Source organism: Rhinoderma darwinii, chromosome 5, assembly GCF_050947455.1.
Source record: "Rhinoderma darwinii isolate aRhiDar2 chromosome 5, aRhiDar2.hap1, whole genome shotgun sequence".
Classification (NCBI taxonomy): Eukaryota; Metazoa; Chordata; class Amphibia; order Anura; family Rhinodermatidae; genus Rhinoderma; species Rhinoderma darwinii.
The window spans coordinates 205,126,985-205,150,763 of NC_134691.1; the positions used below are offsets into that span (position 1 = coordinate 205,126,985).

A 23,779-nucleotide genomic window follows, 5' to 3' on the forward strand; every position below is an offset into this window, starting at 1 on the left:
TCTTTTATTGCTGACGATAAATTTATTACTTCCCTAGCTGCTATTGTAGCCAATACTTTCACTTTACTTAGAGTTACATTATGGGCTGCTATCAATTTCTTTACGTCTTTAGACTTTTGTAACACTTGTTTTAACTCTTCCAGTGGCAAACTAAAATTTCCATAGGGCAAAGGTTCAGGTACCCATACAGTGGACATTATTTCTTCTAAAGTAGGCAGGAACACTATAGTTTGGTTCCCCCAAGTCAAATGCGTCACATTGTATAGACATCCTGAAAATGGTCCTATGAGATTAAACTGGCTAAGGGTCTGCTTGTTGTTAGTTATTAAACATACATGCTGTGGACCTACTTCAATATAAACCTGTAGGTTAGCTTGTGGGATTATAGTGAGTGCGCATACATTATCCTGGTGCTGCATTAGACAGGGTTCATATATCCCTGACTGCTGATTACATACATATCCTTGCTCTGTTAATTGGCACAAATCTATATTCCTTGTCTTATTTTGAGAATCTATGTGTGTTCTCTTCATTTCTGGCATCCAATATTGTCCTAATAATGTCACCGGATCAATCATTACCATTGGCATAACAATAAATTTGCATAATAGAGTAGGATTTTTCACATTGAATGCTATTAGTCTTCCTGCACACCATTTAGGGGCACACTCAGTATACTCAGGCTGGAACAATAACCACGTATCATTTCTCTCTCCTATGGGCAGAATGTCTGTCCATTGCCTAACATGACTACTAAACAATTTATTCTTAAAATTATTCATCTGTTCTTGTTGCCACATCGTTTTAAGCGTACATACTGTCCAATTTACAAAAGTTGATACATTCTGTAATGTTCTATATTCGGTTAGCATACTTTCATTAAAAACATTTAGAAACAGTTCATCTATAGCTAACCCTTTCTGTTGTATGGCAAAGGTAGTAGGTAACCATGAGGCACCTATCCTTAATGCAGTAGATGTGTCGTCTCCCACTGAGTTTAATTTGTTCATAACTGTTTCTAACTGTATACCATTCAATACTCCTAATCCCGTTCCTGCCCCTCCTAATAGCGGGTCATACCATTCTCTTTTTTGTCTATGACAGCTGGGGGATTCAGGGAAGGAAATATTGAAGTGTACATTCTTTTTCTGCTGTTGGGTTACAGCGCTCTTACAAGTGTGTGGGATTCTTTCCAGACTTTGTTCTGTTATATGTGGCTTAAAACTATCTCTTAAAATTGTTATCAAGAATACAAAATATCTTCTATTTCTTATTTGGCTATTATTCATACATAATATCATCCCATCAGTTTCTTTTATTACAATCGTAGAGTTGAGCCTCTCCTTGTTGCATCTTTCATAAATCTTATTTATCATTTCATTTCTATTTTTACTGGTTGTATATTTCTATAGATACTGTAAATCTGGTTCATAACAACAAAACAACAGCCCCGGCGTCTCTTCTTGTATGCTAATGTTGGCTGTTTTGTCTATGTGAAGGTACACAGTCCCTCCATGTGGTCCTTTTTTCCAAGTCCCTTCGGTTGTAGTCACATTTGTAGTATAACACGGGTCATTGGCCTTACAGGTGTAGTTACCCTGCTTTCTATCCACTGTGGCATTCGCCCACCCTGTCCTGAACTGTTCCAGTGATTCTGTACTGATTACGTGTACAGGAGTAGCAGTTCTGCCTTTTTGTATAAGAGCACACGCAACAACCGCCGCAACAACCGCAAAGATCTTCATTCTTCTGGCTGAAGAACCTTTTTACAATGACTGGCGTGAATCCAGCTTGCCTTTCCTTCGAGCTTCATTGAGGTGCTTGTAACGAGTAGGACTTGAAAAGGACCATCAAACCGTGGCTCAAGGCTCTTCCTCACGTGTCTTTTGACAACGACCCAATCTCCTGGTTCTAGCTTATACGTCAACTGAATCAGGACCTGGAATGGAAGCAAAGACTTGTGCATGCACCTTGGTCAATTGTTTGTTCAGCGTTTATACATAATCTGTTAGTCTACCATACTGCATTTGGAGCACCTGTGGAAAATAACATCCTAATCTGGGAGCCGACCCAAATAAGATCTCATATGGGCTGAGACCTGTTCTTTTTGTGGGCGTGTATCTTACTGAGAACAAGGCTAATGGTAGACACTCGGTCCATGGTTTCCCGGTTTCTACCATTACTTTTTGGATTTTCAATTTGAGAGTCCCATTTAGTCTCTCAACCTTCCCACTACTTTGTGGATGGTATGGTGTATGTAGGGCTTGACTTATGCCTAGAGCTGACAACACATAGTTCATGATTTCACCCGTAAAATGAGTTCCTCTGTCGCTCTTGATCACCTCTGGAACTCCATATCTGCACACCACCTCGTTGATCAGTTTCTTTGCTGGGGCTACGGCTGTAGCTTTGGTTACTGGAAATGCTTCTGGCCATCCTGAAAAAAGATCAATACAAACAAGCACATACTCATAGGTACCGACTTTTGGTAATTGAATATAGTCTATCTGTAGTCTCTGGAACGGATATATAGGTCTGGGTGTGTGCTTCTGTGGTACTTTTACAGTTCTTCCAATATTATGTGTTGCACAGATCATGCATCCTTGTGTAAAACTGCTGGCCATCACACTAAACCCTGGGGCATACCACACCTTGTTTACCAAGTCCATCATTGCCGTTTTTGACTGGTGTGTCTCTCCATGTGTTATCTGGGCCATCATTGGGAACATTGTCTTAGGCAGGCACAGTTTATTCTGGCACTGCCAGAGGCCATCTTTTCGTAGCGTTGCTCCTTGGGCCGTCCACTTGTCTTTTTCTTCTTCTGTTGCTTGTCCTTGAAGTTTTTGCAGTAGTTCCGGGCTTACAGCTGGTCTTGTTTCCTCTGGATCTTTTATCTGACATACGGCTGCTAACACGGGTAGCTTCTGTGCTGCTTGCTTTGCTGCTTCGTCCGCCAGGGCATTTCCCCTTTTGTCTCTGGTGAACTCACCTTAGTGTGAGCTTTTAATTTTTACTACTGCTACTTCTGTGGGTAACATCAGGGTCTCCATCAAGTATTTTACAAAGTCTGCATTCTTTTCAGGTGTACCTGCAGAGGTCAAAAATTGTCTTGCCCTCCATATGGGGCCATAATCGTGTGCAATCCCAAAAGCATATCGAGAGTCAGTGTATATATTTGCTGTCTTTCCTTCTGCATGTTGGCATGCTGCTGCCAGGGCCTTAAGCTCCGCTTCTTGTGCTGAGCGGGACGCTGGTAAGGAGGCTGCTTCTAGGACTACATCTTCGGTGGTTACTGCATATCCTGTAAGAAAAGATCCTTCTACACAATACCTTGAACCATCCACAAAGAGTATTAGGTCTGGGTTTTGGAGTGGGGTATCTCTTACATGTGCGAACCCCACTGTTTCCTGGGCCATAAGGGCCATACAATCATGTTCATCAGTTTCAGGCAAAAATTGTGACCATACTTTACCTACGTCTTCTCCCCCTTGCTCCAAAGGCAGTAAGGTAGCTGCGTTCAATGTAGTACAGCGGTGTAAAGTAACCTGCTCAGGAAGAAGAAGAGCACAAATTAATCTCAAATATCTTGCAGTGGACAAATGCTTAGGTTGTACTTGAGTTAGAATAGCAGTAATATCATGTGGTGGAAATGCCAGGACCAAATCTGAGGCCTTGTTTAACATTGAATTTACAGCAATAATAACTTTCACACATGATGGGGAACCTCGGGCCACAGGGTCTAGTCTAGCTGAATAACATGCTACCGGACGCTGCTGTGGTCCATGACTTTGTGTGAGAACTGCAGTGGCATGTCCATTTTGTTCAGTCCAGTACAAAGTATATGCTTGCGTAGAGGTACTCCATGGATTGGTGTCACAAGCCGCTACCAAACACAACTCCTCCTCATTCAGCTGATAATCCAGAATACTTTGAGAATCTCACTTTTATCAGGTTCTGCAAATACTTGATTAATACAAAAACAAATAAAAATAAAACATTCCCAAAAACTTTACATCAAATTAACAATGTCCAGACAAGTTTTGTTTTGCCTTCTCCCTCATCTAAATCCATAAAAACTCGTGTGAGTGACGTCACATCGCCTCCTGTGTAACTTTGCTGGAGGGGGATGGTCTCTTACACATAAACCAAAATTGTACCTGATCAGTTCCTTCACCCTTCCCCCCTTTGTGGACTCTGCGAGAGTGATGTAGCAGAGTTCAAAACTACATCTCGACATAACACTAATTTAACCCCCTGTAATGTACAACAGCCTGAAACAAAAATGACTTTTTCCTGACAAACATTTGATCTTTACAATGACATAACTCATGTGTGAAATCAAAAACAAAACAATTGTAGTTAGTTATTCAATAAAACAGAAAATATTATCTCTGATAACATTAATTACTGCAAACCAATAAACAGTATAACGGTGGGGTCACATACATTTTCAAAACCCCCCCGTGTCTCACAGTATCTGTAGTTTAATACGTCTGAATTATCAAAACACATGAAATCTGATCACATCATAACACATAAATATCGTAACTTTTATAACCAACAGCGCTTGCGCAAAAGAGAAGAAATTTATTTCAGTTTGTACACATTACTGATATATATATATATCAGCAGTGCATATTGAGATCCCTTTGTCTCATCAGCCCTGCAGACTGCACCCAGTCAGCCCCCCTCCTCCTCCTCCCAAACACAGCACACTTTAGAGGGGAGGGAGGGGGGTCACAAACTCGCAGCTTCTCACAACTTAACACTTTCAATGCCGGCAAAACAACATACGTATCTGCAATCATTCATCACACCATTGTATAGGAATTATCTACGTTAATGTTTAACCGTACAATCTGACGGCCACCATCTCTATATTATGATGACGTGTTGTTTCATCAGTGAACTAAAACTGGAACTTCTGTAAATAGAAAAGACACTACAAATGACAAAATTAACAAGGTGATTATTTCATACTGATTTGGATGGGCCGGGCGTGGCCACATCAGGGGCAGGGGGGGCAGCCTCTCCCCTTGGAAACAGTGCGCAGGGGGTTTCCCACCAACAATGAGGACACACTCAACATGAGGTACGGACGCCATTACCGGGCGTCGGCTGGTCCTGTTTTCTAATACATACAATATGACACAAAGTCATACAAAATATCTATTTCAGCATTTAATGTTGTGTCCATTCTTTTCAAGAACAAGATTACATTTCTTATCTCACTAGCAGCTGTTCTTCACCTCCCCCTTCTCTTGTCACACTAGTTGATTCTAAATTATACCATATGGGAATTTACTATAAGGTCACTTGCAACTTTAAAACAACTACTACTTCTATAGCTTCCTTTGCTTTAAACTTTACTTTATAAAATATGAATTTCCTCTGACAACCTCCTGCACTTTTAATTCAGTGTATTAACATTACATACATTTGTAGGCTCTTTGTTGCTTTCTAAAAGATGCTACAATCCATCTACTCCAATCTGCTTTGTCATTTGACTCTGTGTGGTTCTGGATTTACAATCCCCTAGTAAATTTACACCATTTTAACAGGTGCTTGCTCACCCATATGCCATACCTCTATTGGCTGTTAGGGAAAGTCCCACACTACGTATCTCCTACATACACTCTGTATACACTATCCAACTGAGCCAAATTACAACCAACTAAACAATAATCCCACAAAGGATCTGCTCATTATGTCATCTATATTTTTCCCGATCTAATCTTCCCGCTTTTCCCATTCCACATGCCTTCATTAACTGATTCGTTCCTTGCGTTGCCTTTTTACCTTCTCTTTCTGCTACTGCCTGTTTGGCTGTCAGTCCTTGTGGGTGCTCATCTCGTCACTAGTTATAAGTGGTCGCCTATGGGCAGACCCTAAGTTACGTAGGGGGTAATTTTCCTGATAGGTGAATTTCTTCTCACCTATTTTAGACAGTTACTTATCCCCTCGAAACTTCTTAATAGGAACACCAAGTTCCTCATCTTGTGACTGTAAGTGGTGGCCTTTTTTGGCACACCCTAAGTAATTCAAGGGGTAAGTTTCCTGATAGGCAAATTTCTTTCTTGCCTATTTTCGACAGTTACTTATCCACTTGATACTTCTTATTTTGTTACAGATTTTAGCTACTGACAGATGAATTTCTTTCTCATCTATTTTAGACAGTTCTAGTTTCCGTACTTACTCTACTCTGGCCAGAGGATCTTTCCCTTTCACAGTCCTTTTATAACTATCTTACTTTCTTCGTCTGAGACACCACTCGAGTACGTGCCCTCCGCACCATGACAAATATTCCTAATCCAAATAACAAGGCAAACGTAAAATCAAGCTGTTCTTTTGACATGCCGGATTATCGGATTGCAGAAAATTCTGGAATTTTGAGCTGAAAATCAGTGCATGATAATCCCCGCAAGTACCTCAATGCTGTACACACATTTTCGGTATTTTGCCAGATTATCGGAAGTTTTTTTCCAAAAACAATTTCCTTATTCTAAAATGCATTTGTGACACAAAACTGGGTTTCTACAACATTCATACAAATACTGTCATGGAGATCAGGCACTTTATCCTGAGGGTAGGATTACATATAGACTTGACCAGATTTTTACACTAAAAATACCCTCATGTGGCCCCTCTATTCCTCAGGAGTACTACCGGGAAGGTGACCTACCAGACAGGAAGGTGCAGAGCAGAGTTTGTAAGAATTAAGTCTTCTTACCTTGCTGCAGCAGTGGTCTGCACGTTCCTTCGTCCGGGTGGTCGCCATTCAAGTCCCGGGAGATCCCCTAAGGTGGGGTGCCGTCCTTCTGGTCAAGTCCCTGGTTCGGGCGCCAATTTCTGTGATCGCAATTTGAGTCACGTTACGCCTTGATCTCCATGCAGGTTCAAATCAGGTGGGGGGGGGGGCGAGCTGCTCGGAGAAGTAACAGATACACTGAGACGTTTCTCAAGGCAAAATACTTCTGACTTTATTTAACCGTAGTGGTCGCTTTTATAGCATCACACAAAAACACTCCATAACATATGAGTCATCTGTATATTCAATAAAACCCATTGGTGGAACACAAGGTATTCCCTTTTATGCTTAGGGGGGTTGGTCAAGTGATTGACCGCCATCTGTTCGCAATTTCAAAAGAGACAGCAGAGCAGCTGCAAACTATTTCCTCTCTTAACCTTTCTAAAATACCCATTCTATTGTAACACATGTTCTCCTCTATAACATTTCACTCCTTGGGGCCCCAGATACATTATACATATATTTATTCCATAACATTACCAATTTCCATATACAAATAAGCTCTGGTGACGGCAAGAAAAAAAACACATGTCGTTATTGCTTCCAAAAACCAGGTGGGGAATTAATAGTGCTTTGCTACACCTAGATCACAAAACTAATGGCATATATTTATTTTTCTTTTTGTAGACACGTGGATCAATTCCATTTTTCTGGTCACAAAGACCAAACTTGAAATACAAACCAAAGCCTCAAATCAACAATGCTGTAAACCATGTAAGTAATCATCATCATCCTGCATTAGTTATTAGTATACTATCAGTAGCACTACTATCATGAGACCTTGTCACTTTAAATAAGGGCAAAATGATTGTATTGTATAGGGTTGTTGGTATGTGGAAGGGATATTTTATACCTGAGGATGTTATGCGGTTGGTATTGCTTAAATGTGTTGGAATGAAACTGCGTAAAAGCTTTAAACTACTACCCATTGGCTCCAAGTATTATGATTCAGCAGCAGGGGAAAATTGGGCAGGGGATTACAATTACAAATAGAAATAGACAAAAAGGTTTAACAGCTGTCACATCGCACCTAATTCAGGTTGTCTCGCAAACAGGTGCAGCACAGCACTGAAACCCTAGCCATACAATGTTATCAGTGTTAGGGTATGTGCACACACACTAATTACGTCCGTAATTGACGGACGTATTTCGGCCGCAAATCCCGGACTGAACACAGTGCAGGGAGCTGGGCTCCTAGCATCATACTTATGTACGATGCTAGGAGTCCCTGCCTCGCTGCAGGACAACTGTCCCGTACTGTAATCATGTTTTCAGTATGGGACAGCAGTTCCACGGAGAGGCAGGAACTCCTAGCATCGTACATAACTATGATGCTAGGAGCCCGGCTCCCTGCACTGTGTGGGGTCCGGGACTTGCGGCCGAAATACGTCCGTCAATTACGGACGTAATTAGTGTGTGTGCACATACCCTTAAAGCACGGATGTGTGGACAGCGCTTCAGAAGGATTGCCCTGTTAGGCCCCATGCACATGACCGTAAAAATCACGAACGCATTCACTTCTTATGTTCATGGACACCTTCCCGTTTACTTACAGGAAGATGTCTGGGCCGTAGAAATGTACCACATAAGATGGGACATGTCCTATATTTAGCTTTTTTACGGTCCGTGCTCCCATACTGAAAATGTAGGCAGCTGTCTGCGGCTGGCCGAGCCCGTGATTTTGGCCTTTGATTACGGGCACGCCCGTCTGCATGAGACCAAAGTAGGTGGATCTTCTTCAATCAGTATTGCTCAGCACCTTCATCCTTGATGAGCATCTTATAGATGCCTGATTTTAAGTGCCACTGTATCATGGCATGACGTTAGAATCTGACGTTTTGAAAAATGTAAACACTTTAGAGATTGCTAAAAACCTTTCAGGCGACTCAAGTATGTTCACTTGTCATATGACTTTTTCTACCACTGTTTTGAAAATGCTCTTACGTATGTCGAAATGGCTTAATAAAATGTAGTAACTCTATGCCTAAGGGCCTGTTCACATCACCGTTCGCTTTCCGTTCTGGGGTTCCGTCGGAGGTTTCCGTTGGGTGAACCCCACAACGGAAAGTGAAAGTGAAACCACAACTTCCGTTTCAGTCACCATTGATATCAATGGTGACGGAAACATTGCTAATGGTTTCCGTTCGTCACCATTCCGGCAGGCTTCCGTTTTAACAACGGAATCAATAGCGGAGTCGACTGCGTTATTGATTCCGTCGGAAAACCAGAAACCTGCCGGTATGGTGACGAACGGAAACCATTAGCAATGACCATTGAACTTTTAACCAATATTCAAATTTTCTGAGAGACTAAATTTTGGGTTTTCATTTACTGTTGGCCATAATCATCAACATTAAAGAGAACCTTTCACCTGCCTATACACATTCAGCAAAATAACCCCCTGAACTGTCAATGGGGCGTGTTTAGGCAAGGGGGCATGTAACATCGCTGTGACACTGTCCAATTAGCTGCGGCTTTCACTGTGCGCCATAAATTTACATATTAACTTTTATTTTGTCGGATCCATACGATTACGGCGATACCATATATATTGTTTTTTTTAATGTATTGCAGCTCTTGCACAATAAAATCACTTTTTAAAAAAATAAATAAAAATAATTAGTTTTTCGTGTTATGCCATGTTCGAAGACACATAACTTTTTTACATTTTTGTGTGGACGAAGCGGTCGGGGTTTTTTTTGCCGGATGAGTTGTTGTTTTTATTGGTATTATTGTGGGCTAAATGTGACTTTTTGTGATCACTTTTTTTATTTCATTTTTGGGAGGAGATGTGACCTAAAAACAGAGATTCTGGAGTTGTTTTCCATATATATATAGAGATAGATAGATAGATATATACATATATTTTCTTAGTGTTCACCGTGCGGGATAAATTACGTTATAGTTTGGGTCTTTACGAACGCGGCGATACCAATTATGAATAGTTTTTTCTTCTTTTTTACACTAATAAAAGACTTACTGAAAAAAAAGGCAATTTGTCTTTTTAATTTTTTACTTGAAAGTTTTATTTGTTATTGCTTTTAACAACATTTTTATGAACTTTATTTAACTTTTTTATTTGTTTTTTTTGTCCCACTAGGGCACTTAAAGGCCTACACTGCTGATCTCATATGTAGTGCAGTGTATTAGAGCTGACAGTTATTCACTGACAGCAAGCCTATGTGGACACGCCAGAGGCAGGTCCTCATAGGCTTCCGTACAAGGCAAACACGGAGGCAGTTATTAGGCCTCTGGTTGCCATACCAACCATGGGCACCGGTCGAGTAAAAACCCCTCAGAAGCTGCGCTCTCCATTCAGCGCAGCATCTGATGGTTTAATCGGCCGGACCGGAGACTAGCACCCATCCTGGCCGTTACAGGAAGGTGTCAGCTGTAATATACGGCGGTGGGTACTGGGGTAATAATGGGGGGGGGGGGTTAGTGTTGGCCTTTTCACTGGCTAATACTAAGCCCCTCATAGTAATACTCGCTGTCAATCAGACAGTGGCCATTACTAAGACAGTAGTAATATAGTTAAAAAAGACATTAAAAAATATATATTTTATCTAAATAAAAAACACACAACCCTTGTTAACCATTTTATTGAGAATCTAAAAAAAACGCCGTCATTGAATGCAAAGTAGTCCAACAAACGAAAAAAAAAAACCAAAAAAATTTTGTAACCCGTAAGAAAGCCATTATTATACTCTGTTTTCCTGGGTCCAGAACTGGAGCCGCAAGGTCAGTGAGCTACGCTGTTTCCGTAACTTCAGGAGCTATAGGTGGCGTCTCTGCCCCTGGACCCCAACTTAACCTCTGCCTCCTTCTGTGTCCCCTCCAGAAATAAAGTTCAAACCGTTCTTTGTTTTTTTAAAAGGGTTTTTATAGATGCTTTTCCAACAATACAACAATTGAACAGTACATTTGGAATGCATGCAGGTATACTGGTAGGTTAAATGCCTTCCCTAGTCTTCAAGCGATACAAGCAGTAATGTAGGGGAGTTTTCGGTCTGAGCAAAGGATAAAATCTTATGTGACAGGTGAAATAACAGACTACCATAGCTCCCGTACCGCACCATCCACTCCAACCACAGAAGTCACACTCCCATACACCCAAACACCGCACATTCACACTACAGCAAATCAAACGTGCTTCCTGACCCTCCCTAGCCCCGAACACATACCCCTACCGAGAGCAGATTGAGACTGTGGTGTCGGGCGTATTCAGCCATCTGGACCAACCTTTTTCAAAAATATACGGGCATTTCCTATGAATATACAATTTCTGATACAAGGGTACATATTTATTAATAAGTTGAAGCCAGTGTGTAATACTCAGAACCTCTGTCTCTTTCCATGACGTAATGATGACTTTTCTGGCACAGAAGAACAACAAAACGAAAAAAGATTTCATCATAATAACCCGGCATTACATCATTCAGGGTTCCCAGTAGACAAAACCTGGGGGGACAAGAGACGTGGAAACTGGAAGTGGTCATGAAGCAAACTGTTTTTTTAAACAGTTTAATGCATCTCCTGGGAGCTTTATCAGCCCATACTTTATACTGATAGAAATATTGTGGTTTGAAAGCCACCTAAGATCGTCCCAATGCGGACCATGATAATAAGGCTGCATTATTAGATCTATCACCAATGTGCCCTATAGCGAACAGTTTTCTGACTCCACCTACTTGTGCTGGCCCCACCCACAACATGGGGCAACTTTTTAGATTTTTTTACATTGTAATAAATATTTGACCATCTCAAACTGGCAAATCTTATTTGATTGTTTTTATTTGCAATGTTAATTTCGTAAAGGCTGTGTTTTAATTTTACTTAACTGATTTGTTTTTCTACAGATGGATGGATTTCAGCGACATTTTGACTCCCAGATCATAAGCTATGGAAAGCAAGTTATAGTTAACTTGGTATGTCTCCAGAATCATGTTTCATTTAAGAAGGCAGTATCCCTAAGGCTACATGCACACATTGCGTATTTTGCTGCAGGAAATGTACATGTAAATACCACACCTAATCGCGTGTTTTTAGTTCCGGTTTTTACATTTTGATGTGTAAATTGGTACGTTTTCATGCTTCGGGTTTTGGTGCCTTTTTCCTTAGAACTAGACAGATACAATTCACAAGCAGAAACGTAAGATAAATTGACAGGCTGCGGATTTTAAAATACACACCGCAGGTCTATTTATGTGCCAAAAGAAAAAAAAGTGCAGCATATACATGAGAGCTCCTGAAATCTAATTTCCGTGCTGGTACTGTATTACGCTGTGGATTTGCCGCACGCAAATACACGAGGCAGAACCACACGTAATATGCATTGTGTGCATTGAGACTATAGGGGATTTCCACACTGTATCTAAAAATCAGCTGTAAATGGACAGTGATGTAAGGGGCTTTCAACTATGGTTCCCCCTGCCAGAGCATTGCCACAACTTTAGCAACACTCTCGCCAGGGATCGGTAACGCTTCTGCCAGGGTTTCCATCCCTAGTGGAGCCCCTGATCTCACTGCCCATATAGGAACAGTGACGTTAGGGACTTTGTAATGTGAGGATCCACCGCCCGAGTGCTGGCAATGCTTTGGCTGTGTGTTCTTCTCCTAAAGGGAGCCCCTGACTTCACTGTGCATGTATGAACAGTAACATCCGGGGCTTTTCCAGTACCAAAGTCCTCGGCCAGAGCGCTACCGATGCTCTGTAGTTAAAAAGCCCCTGACATTACTGTCCATATAGTGGCATTTGTCTTACAAGCTCTCATGTAAAAAAAAAAAAGTATATTGCGCGGTATACGCTTTTTTTTTTGCGGGAGCCCAAAGGATGGAAAAGCATAGTATACTACGTTATTCCATTCTCCAATTTAAAAAAAAAAAAAAAAAAGGAAACCGACGTATAAAAGCCGCGACGAAGGCCAAAAGCACACTCTTTCGGACTCCATCGGGATAATGGAGCACTACGGACACGTTTAGCATGTACGTAGGGAGCTTTCCCAATGTGCAAGCGAAGTATAGGTCTAAAACATGATGTGAAGAGGCCCCAATGTAAACCTTGTTTCTACTATACTTTTTCCAGGTCTCTGAATGCAGCTGGGTGGCCCTCATACATAAAATCTGTTAGGGCTGCCCATAGCAACCAATCTGATTTAAACTTTTGTGTCTCCTGGGCAGGTTTTAAAATTAAAGCAGTGAGCTGATTGAATCCCTAATATAGTTGTTGATGTATTAACAATGATCTAGTGGGGAATTTATTAACAGGTAATTGCATAAAAGTTGTACATTTTAGCACATGCCTGTATTGCACAAATATTTGTGACATTTTCACTTTAACGCCGCGCTCTTTCCACTTTTCAAAAAAGTGGGTGTGGCTAATCAGAAGTGGGGGGGGGGTGCAAGGCCACCCGTGGCCATATAAATATACTATATCATTTATGCCAATTTCTGCGTAAAATAGAGTACATTTACGTAAAATCGTAGACTTTGTTTGTGGCGCACGGCCTATTCATCCTAATAAATTTGTAGGATCGTACTCCAGTGGGCTTCTTTCTAAGGCCCCCTGCAGACTCTTGCTTTGGGTGTACCATCTCTGCTAAGTGTGTATGAACACTATCGCTATAGGTGCTGCACTGTTATCTATGAGTGTTAATGCACAATATCCCTACGTGCTGTGGCTCATTTCAGTGTGAATGCACACTGTCTTAGGTGTTGCGTTTCCGCTATTGAGTGTGAATGCACACACTTCTAGGTGTCCGATCTGTATTTAGTGTGTGCACGTTCTTCTAAGTATGAGATCTTTGTTCAGTGTGAAAGCAGACTCTGCTAGGTATCAGATCTTTATTTAGTGTGAATGCACACTCTGCTAGGTATCAGATCTTTATTTAGTGTCAATGCACACTCTGCTAGGTATTAGATCTTTATTTAGTGTCAATGCACACTCTGCTAGGTATTAGATCTTTATTCAGTGTGAATGCACACTCTGCTAGGTATCGGATCTTTATTCAGTGTGAATGCACACTCTGCTAGGAATCAGATCTTTATTCAGTGTGAATGCACACTCTGCTAGGTATCAGATCTTTATTCAGTGTGAATGCACTCTGCTAGGTATCAGATCTAAATTCAGTGTGAATTCACACTCTGCTAGGTATCAGATCTTTATTCAGTGTGAATGCACACTCTTCTAGGTATCAGATCTTTATTCAGTGTGAATGCACTCTGCTAGGTATCAGATCTTTATTCAGTGTGAATGCACACTCTGCTAGGTATCAGATCTTTATTCAGTGTGAATGCACACTCTGCTAGGTATCAGATCTTTATTCAGTGTGAATGCGCACTCTGCTAGGTATCAGATCTTTATTCAGTGTGAATGCACACTCTGCTAGGTATCAGATGTTTATTCAGTGTGAATGCACACTCTGCTAGGTATCAGATCTTTATTTAGTGTGAATGCACACTCTGCTAGGTATCAGATCTTTATTCAGTATGAATGCACACTCTTCTAGGTATCAGATCTTTATTCAGTGTGAATGCGCACTCTGCTAGGTATCAGATCTTTATTCAGTGTGAATGCGCACTCTGCTAGGTATCCGATCTTTATTCAGTGTGAATGTGCACTCTGCTAGGTATCAGATCTTTATTCAGTGTGAATGCACACTCTGCTAGGTATCAGATCTTTATTCAGTGTGAATGCACACTCTGCTAGGTATCAGATCTTTATTTAGTGTGAATGCACACTCTGCTAGGTATCAGATCTTTATTCAGTATGAATGCACACTGCTAGGTATCAGATCTTTATTCAGTGTGAATGCACACTGCTAGGTATCAGATCTTTATTCAGTATGAATGCACACTGCTAGGTATCAGATCTTTATGCAGTGTGAATGCACACTTCTAGGTATCAGATGTTTATTCAGTGTGAATGCGCACTCTTCTAGGTATCAGATCTTTATTCAGTGTGAATCCACACTCTTCTAGGTATCAGATCTTTATTCAGTGTGAATGCACACTCTGCTAGGTATCAGATCTTTATTCAGTGTGAATGCACACTCTGCTAGGTATCGGATCTTTATTCAGTGTGAATGCACACTCTGCTAGGTATCGGATCTTTATTTAGTGTGAATGCACACTCTGCTAGGTATCAGATCTTTATTCAGTGTGAATGCACACTCTGCTAGGTATCAGATCTTTATTCAGTGTGAATGCACACTCTGCTAGGTATCGGATCTTTATTTAGTGTGAATGCACACTCTGCTAGGTATCAGATCTTTATTCAGTGTGAATGCACACTCTGCTAGGTATCAGATCTTTATTCAGTGTGAATGCACACTCTGCTAGGTATCAGATCTTTATTCAGTGTGAATGCACACTCTGCTAGGTATCAGATCTTTATTCAGTGTGAATGCACACTCTGCTAGGTATCAGATCTTTATTCAGTGTGAATGCACACTCTGCTAGGTATCAGATCTTTATTCAGTGTGAATGCACACTCTGCTAGGTATCAGATCTAAATTCAGTGTGAATGCACACTTCTAGGTATCAGATCTTTATTCAGTGTGAATGCACACTCTGCTAGGTATCAGATCTTTATTCAGTGTGAATGAACACTCTGCTAGGTATCAGATCTTTATTCAGTGTGAATGCACACTCTGCTAGGTATCAGATCTTTATTCAGTGTGAATGCACACTTCTAGGTATCAGATCTTTATTCAGTGTGAATGCACACTCTGGTAGGTATCAGATCTTTATTCAGTGTGAATGCACACTCTGCTAGGTATCAGATCTTTATTCAGTGTGAATGCACACTCTGCTAGGTATCAGATCTTTATTCAGTGTGAATGCACACTCTGCTAGGTATCAGATCTTTATTCAGTGTGAATGCACACTTCTAGGTATCAGATCTTTATTCAGTGTGAATGCACACTCTGCTAGGTATCAGATCTTTATTTAGTGTGAATGCACACTCTTCTAGGTATCAGATCTTTATTCAGTGTGAATGCACACTCTGCTAGGTATCAGATCTTTATTCAGTGTGAATGCACACTCTGCTAGGTATCAGATCTAAATTCAGTGTGAATGCACACTTCTAGGTATCAGATCTTTATTCAGTGTGAATGAACGCTCTGCTAGGTATCAGATCTTTATTCAGTGTGAATGAACACTCTGCTAGGTATCAGATCTTTATTCAGTGTGAATGCACACTCTGCTAGGTATCAGATCTTTATTCAGTGTGAATGCACACTTCTAGGTATCAGATCTTTATTCAGTGTGAATGCACACTCTGGTAGGTATCAGATCTTTATTCAGTGTGAATGCATACTCTTCTAGGTATCAGATCTTTATTTAGTCTGAATCCACACTTTGCTGTTTAGTCCAGGTAGGGACAGCTGTTATATTTTTAGCTAGATATCTGGGGAAGTGCTACAATAATTGAACCTCATGTGGATTATTACTCATTATTGTTACCCTGTCTTTACCTACTTGGTTAGCCCTGGTATCTTTAGGAATATATTGGCTAGTCTAGCCCATTTTAAAGGTTTAATATTCAAATTGTCTTTTAAGCGTTCTTTTCCAGGCGGATTTATCTTCTTTAGTTATTTGAACGCAAAAATTCTAAACACTATTTCTTTATTATATTTCCTGGACCGAACACAGTTGAGGGAGCTGGACTCCTAGCATCATAGTCATCCATGAAGCTGTGAGTCACTGTCTTTCCACGGGACTACTATCCCGTACTGAAAACATGATTATAGTATGGGATAGAAGTCCCGTGGGGAGGTAGTGACTCACAGCATCATGGATGACTATGATGCTAGGAATCTGGTTCCCTGAACACAGACCGAGCATGGTCATGTGAAGTAGGCCTAAAAGAGGATTTGATGGATTGGTAACCAAGCATTTAACCCTTTAATGACGAGCTATTTTTTAAGTTTTTCCATCGTCTCGTTCCAAGAGCCATGTTTGCGTCGACATAGCTGTGCAAGGTCTTGTTTTTTGCGGGACAAGTTGTATTTTTTAATAGCATAATTTTTGGATACATATAATTTATTTAACTTTTATTAACTTTTTTTTTGGGGGGGGGGAATAGAAAAAAAACTCTTCTTAAAAACACTTTCTTTTCAAAATTATTTGGTTTTGTTTCTCCATATTTGAAGAGCCATAACTTTTTTTTTATTGTTCCGCTGATGCAGCTGTATGAGGGCTTTTGTTTTGCGGGACGACTTGTAGTTTTTATTGGTACCATTTTTGAGTAGATGTGACTTTTTGATCACTTATCAAATTTTTTTTAAGGCAGGATTCACAGAAAACTGATTTTTTTTTTATTGCATTTTATTTTCTTTTTTTACAGCATTCACCGTGCGGGTTTAATAATATAATAGCTATAAAGTTGGGGTCGTTACGGACGCGCAAAAACCAAAATATGTGTAACTTTTTTACTTTATTACGTGTTTTTTTTTAATAGTAAAGCTTTTTGTAAGGGGAAAAAGTGTGTTTTTCATATTTAATTTTTTTTTGACATTTTTCACTTCTTTTTTTTTTTTTTTAAATGAACTTTAATAAACTTTTTTTTTTTTACCAGTCCCACTAGGGAATTTTAATATTCGATCACTTTTATAATACACTGCAATACTTTTGTATTGCAGTGTATTACTGCCTGTCCGTTTAAAACGTACAGGCATCTGCTAGGCCATGCCTTTGGCATGACCTAGCAGGCATTCACTACAGGCAGAGCTGGGGGCCTTTATTAGGCCCCCGGCTGCCATAGAAGACACAGACACTCGGCGATCTTTTCGCTGGGTGTCGGTGGGAGAGAGGGAGCTCCCTCTCTCCAAAACAACTCCGATGTGGCGCTCGCTATAAGTATCGATCTCACCCGTTCGAGCAGGGATGCCCCCAGCCCTCCGCTACCTCTGGTAGCTGAGAGTAGGGAGATTTTAATGGCTCTCTGCTCTTTGTTTATTCTGATTCAGCACTGTGAAAAGGCGTATGCATCAGAATAAAGCCCATTGGTGCTCGCCGTGAAAAGGCGTATGGGCGGGCACTAACCGGTTAATAATAATTTATTTTATTCAAAATCATTTGCTAATTTTCCATTCTAAAAATAAAAAAAAACATCCTGTTCCACTTGTTGTCTTAAGTAGAATTTTTCCACCCGTCTTTTGGAATCTGCATCATGTCCGTTTATCTTGCGTTTTTTCCTGCTATTGTATCTGACAAGTTTATTTAAAAAAAAAAAAAAAAACGCACCAGAATCCGCATCATAAAACTGCACCTATTTCCGCATCAAAATATTAAAAACCGCACTTAAAACAGCATAAAATGTTAACCTGCGGAATTACCGCCATTTACCTGCGGTTTCGACGAGTATTTTTTGCACCAGATTACACAACGTGGATTTCAATGTTTTTCGTTTGGGTTTTTTCCTAATTGTTTGGATTTATTATTATTGTTTGGATTTATAAAAAGAATGCAAATGTGAACTTGGGCCAATTCCAGACGTGGCACAATTTCTCGTTTGTTACATTGAGGGACACCGACCGTTGGTATATCCTGTTGCCAATAGGAGGCTTGAAACCAAGAATTCAAAATTGTGGCCTCTCCTGCAGAATATAACCCACCTACAGAGGCTGCGTTTATTCAGTATTTGCTTAGCATCCGTAGGAGGCAGACACTCCAGCGTCTTACCATTTATTTTTTTTCCCCTATTTAGCTGGGAAACGGGGCTGAAATAAGTCTCCCTTTTGTCCCCTCCAAGGCAGGTGCATGGTGTCCTATTACAAATGGGTGGTTGTCCTCCTGCCTATGAAGACAACCACCAGCCTAAGGAGCACCTCTTACAATTTTCCCACCAGTGTCTCCACTTACTATAGGGTGTACCACTGAGTGGGTGCTCTTGCGATCACACATCTAGGAGATGAGGGATGAAGACATGGAGGGTGAGTGTTTTAACCTCCCCCTCCCGGGCTTCCGCTTGTATAGCTCTGTTAAAGCACACTACCTGGGGTCCCCTGGACTCTGCCCACTATCCTCTTCTTTTTTTTTTGGGGGGGGGGGGGGGGGTCTGCAGGCCAACAACAATTTAACAGGCGCCTTTTCAAGTCTGTCTCTAGCCTCCGGGGCCATTTTTAACTCTTTACTATAGCCGGTGCCATTTTCTGCTGGATAGTGCCAGCGGCACCATCGTGTTTGTGTGTGTGCGTGTGCGTGTGTGTGTGCGCCCTCTGCTCATGCAATAGCGCTACAGCGCACTTTTCACTTTGACCTCATAGCGATTCAGCCTCTATCCTGGCTGCCCAGGAGCACATAACAACCGGTAGCCAATCGTGGCGGTTCGGAAGTGGGTGGGTCTATCTTCCCCGCTATGTCTCTCCTTCATTTGTACAGACGCTGCTGGGGATACAGGAACTACTGACCGAGCCTTGCTGCTTATGCCTTTAGGACAGCGCATACACCTCTAAAACCGGGTAGGACCGGCCCTAGGCCTCTTTCTCACTACAGGTGAGGGATTAGGCACCCTCCGTCCCAGATCTCTTAGCCTATTTTACTCCCTGTAAGAGTGTTCTCTCTAGCAGACCTAGGTAGCCAGGCAGCCATTACCCCCTTTTCCTAAGGTGGAGTACTTACTTTGCTGTGCAGTACTTCCCTATGTGATGCATGCCAGCCTCTAGCCAAGCGTCTGTGGCTCGTGTACCCCCGCCACCCCAATCTTACTTTTGCCTGGTGTTGTGGGAGTTGAAACGGACAGGGTCCATTCCCATTCTAGGTCCATTGGTAACCTTGCAGACAGCACCCAGTCCATGATGGGTCGTCTTTCCAACCAGCCACCTCTGGATTCTCTGCCCATGTCTTCCCAAAAACGTGCCATGTCTTCACTTAAACTGGCCTCTTCTGCCTGTCCTTGCCTCCTCTCCCCCCAGGGGGGGGTGTCTTATCAGAGGGGTAAATTTCTGATTCCGATTTGGATCCAGATGACAAGGGGGTCTTCCAAACTGTCCATTTCTGTTGAAGTGCTCATTAAGGCCATCCATAACATTTTAAATGTCACTGATACAGTACTTTCTCCTTTGCCTGATTAGATTTCCTTCCTTCAACCTCAGCGGTTCCAGGAGGACTTTCCAGCTCATTCTGAGCTTGACCACATAGTTTCAAAGGAATGTAAACACCCGCACAAGACGTTCACTCACTCTAGCAGTTGGACGTTAGGTTTCCTTTTCAAGAAGGAGTCTCTTCCAAGTGTAAGAATCCTCTCGATCGCCACAAAGAGACATATATCAAGTCCAACTCTAAGGCCACTGGCTATGCCTTACATTCTATTTTTGCCTCGAGTTGGGTCCGCAGAGCTACCACTGAATGGGCACGCCAAGTCTGACATGGTCTCCTCTCCAAGGTTCCTCAGGAGGTATTAGTTGATCTGTCGCATCTTTTTTTCCGAATGTGTTCAAGTACCTATGTGAGGCTTCTCTTGACACTGCTAGACTGGTGGCTTGTGCTTCCGCCTCTTCCATTGCTATACGCAGGATGACCTGGCTGAAAGATTGGCCTGCAGATACAGCTTCTAAGCGGTTCCTGACCGTGCTTCTTTTTTCAGATTCCCGTCTCTTCAAGTCCCGACTGGAAGAAACCATCTCTGAAGCTACTGTTGGCAAGAGTACTCATCCTCTTCTCCAGAACAAGGTCAAACAGACTAACCAGTCAAGAAGGCAGGTGCTCCCTTTCGGCACTTTCATGGGTTTTCCAGCGCATTGTCTTCCAGACTAGCGTCCCACCAGTAGCAGAAGGCCAACCCTTCCTTTAAAGGCTCGCCTCCTCCTTGCGACCTAGACCACAGGCCATAGCTGGTTAGCCCTACTGAGCCTGAAGGTGCGTCCCCTCTCGCTTTTGGGTGGAGGGCAGGTTTCTGTACTTTAAGAACCTCTGGCTCTCCCACAGTTCAGATGCCTGGGTTCAGTAAGTGGTATCCTCTAGATTCAAAATCGTATTTACCAGTCTACCTCTAGAGCAGTCCTTCTAATTCGCTGTTCCTCAGTCTCCCTCAAGAGTGGCTGCCTTTTTTCGAGGAATTGACTCTGCTCCTTCAAGTAGTCATTATTCAGGTGCCTTTAAGCCAAAGATTTTGGGGGTTCCACTTTTAACCTTTTTGCTGTACCAAAGAAAGACCGCTCGGTTCGACCCATCCTAGAACTCTAGCCTCTCAACAAGTACATCAAGGTCTGCCATTTCCGCATGTGATCCCTCTGGTCCGTTATCGCTTCCATGGAACAGGTGGAGTTCCTCTCCTATAACACTACTGTTTGCCAGTCCCACTAGGGCATCCTGTGCTTTGCAGTGTCCGTCTCACCATTACCAGTTTGTGGCTCTTCTGTTTAGTATGGCTACAGCTCCCAAGAGTTTTCACAAAAATCCTGTGTCTGGTGATGGCGCTCCTTCAGACCAGGGATGTGTAAGTCACTCGGTATGTGGACAACCTTTTAATCAAGTCTCCCACCTGGGAGGACCACGTGACTGTACTCATGATAATTTTGGATACCTTGTGCTGGTTCGGTTGGATTGTCAACTGCTCCAAATCTTGCCTATTCCCTTCCTGGCTTTCTTTATTTTTAGGTGTGGCTTTCGTCACCGAGGGTGTTCCTTCCCCAGGAAAGGCTGTCTGTCCTTCATGAAAGGATTCGCTTGTTGTGGACGGATGTGCCAACCTCTCTCTGCCTTTGCATGAGGGTACTTTGGAACCATGGTGGCCTCAGTCAAAGCCATTCCCTTCGCACAGTTCTGCAGATCTTCTCGCGGTGGATTCTCAAGACACCTCCGGACTCCTTTTGATCAACGTATTTTCCTTCTTTTGGCTGTCCATCGAACCCTGCAATGGTGGATCTACTCCTTGCCACGGTCTGAATTGGCAGATCCTTAGGGGGTGGGGAAGAAGATTGTCACCTCACGGCTCAGGGGCTGTGGTCCCCACAGGAATAATCTCTTCCTATTAACCTCCTTGAGTTGAGAGCCATCGTCCTTTGTTTTCTACACTAGATATTGCTCCTGTGTGGCTATCCGGTGGGTGTCCAAACTGACAATGTCCCTCCATGGCTGCTTATCTCAATCACCAAGGAGGGACTCTTAAGCGCAGCAATGATAGCCAAAGCCGCAATTTTGGGCAGATTTTCACGTCACGCTCTTGCTCTATCGGCAGTACACGTTCCAGGTGTCGACAACTGGGTCGCGAACTTCCTAAGTCGTGAATGGGTGGATCCCGGAGAGTGGTCCCTTCACCAGGAGTATTGGACCGGATGGGGCAGGTCGGATGAGGACCTGACTGCGTCCAGGTCCACATTCTTCATCTCCTGTTCCCAGGAACTATGCCGTGGACAATCTCGTGGTTCCATAGACCTGCTTCAATCTCCAATATGTTTCCCCCTCTGCCTCGGCTCCTCCAACGGGTAAAGACAGAGTGGATTCCAGCCATCCTGGTAGCTCCAGATTGGCCGCGATGTTGTTTGCACGAGGACATGGTTAAGAGGGTTATTCTCACCATTCTCAAGGCTCGGGAAGTCTTCCTCAGCCTGCATTTATCATCGTAGACCTGGAAGACCTACTTTCATTGGTGTGAGGATCGCAATCTCCCTACCCTGCAATTTTTTGCTCTCCCGAATTCTTTCCCTGCGCTAGGGTGGCCTGGATCAGGGTTTGGCCCTTAGGTCACTGACGGAACAAGGGTCTGCACTTTTCATCTTGTTCCATCACCCATTGGCCTCCAAGTCTGACATCAAGACCATTCTATAGGGGGTTGTTGACGCGGTTTCCCCTTATCATCCTAAGATTTCTTCATGGGGTCTCAACTTGGTTTTGGAGGTTCGGCCACCTGCTCCATTCGATCCGTTGCAAGAGGTCTCCCTTTGTCTTCTCTCATGGAAGGTGTTTTTTTCTGGTAGCGGTGACCTCCATCCTGAGGGTCTCTGAATTAGTTTCTTTGTAATGCCGCTTAACATTCATGACTCTTCATCATGATAAGGCGGTGCTCCATACCGTGCGCTCCATTTTGCATAATGTAGTCTGGGGTTTTCACCTGAATGAGGACATTCTGCTGCTATCCTTTTAGCCCGTCTCCCAGTCATCCGATAAAGCGTTCTGTCCACAACCTGGATGTTGTTCACGCTTTGTGGACTTACAGTTCTTTCGGAGGTCTGTTTCCTTGTTGATCCTCCTGGAGGGTCTCAGGAAGGGCTTGGTGGGTCTCAGGAAGGGCTTGGCGGCGTCTAAGGCCCCTATCGCTTGATGGTTTCTGCTGGCTATTTGCGAGGCTTACAGGGTTCGCGTTAAGGTATCCACTTTTCAGATCACAGCCCTCTAGGTCAGTGAGGTGTACCAGAGTGGTTCAGGCTTCCTGGGCTTTGCATATTCAAGCTTATGCTCTTCGGGTTTGCAAGGCAGCTACGTGGTTTTCCTTGCACACTGTTATCACGTTCTATCAGGTGCACACCTTTGTTTCTGCAGGCGCTTCCCTTGAATTCAAGGTCATGCAGGCATCTGTGAAATAGGTGACCGTGTCCTTTCTTTCTTTTTCCTGCCCCTGGAAACTGCTTTAGGTTGTCCCATGGTCTGTGTTCCACAATGTAACCAATGAAAAAACAGGATTTTCGAATACTCCCCACAAAAATCCTTTTCTTGTCCGGTTCATTGGTCTACACCGCTCCCACCCATTTGTTAGCTTTTCATGGTTTCAGCTGGAGGGATTCTCTGCTAATTACCTTGTCCCTACTTCTACTGCTTATGGACAAACTGAATTGGCTCAGTGTGTGGGTGGGGTATATCCTTAAGGAGGGGCCACAATTTTGAATTCTTAGTGTTAAGCCTCCTAGTGGCAACAGCATATACCCAGGGAATGTGTCCCCGCCCACCCCCCGAAGAACAGGACGAGAAGAGGATTTTACAATGAGTTTACCTGTCTTTTGATGCATATTCTAGTCTTAAAGTTTGCAA

At 42.6% G+C, this 23,779-nt stretch overlaps 1 protein-coding gene across 1 annotated transcript in view; it reads left to right on the top strand.

Annotated features, from left to right (window-relative positions):
- Window positions 1-23,779, top strand: part of SACM1L (SAC1 like phosphatidylinositide phosphatase) — a 227,553-nt gene that overhangs the window by 149,646 nt on the left and 54,128 nt on the right. Inside the window, exons 10-11 of the mRNA XM_075826884.1 lie at window positions 7,436-7,522; window positions 11,668-11,736. Of these exons, the coding sequence (XP_075682999.1) occupies window positions 7,436-7,522; window positions 11,668-11,736 (156 nt within the window). The remainder of the gene's footprint in view (window positions 1-7,435; window positions 7,523-11,667; window positions 11,737-23,779) is intronic.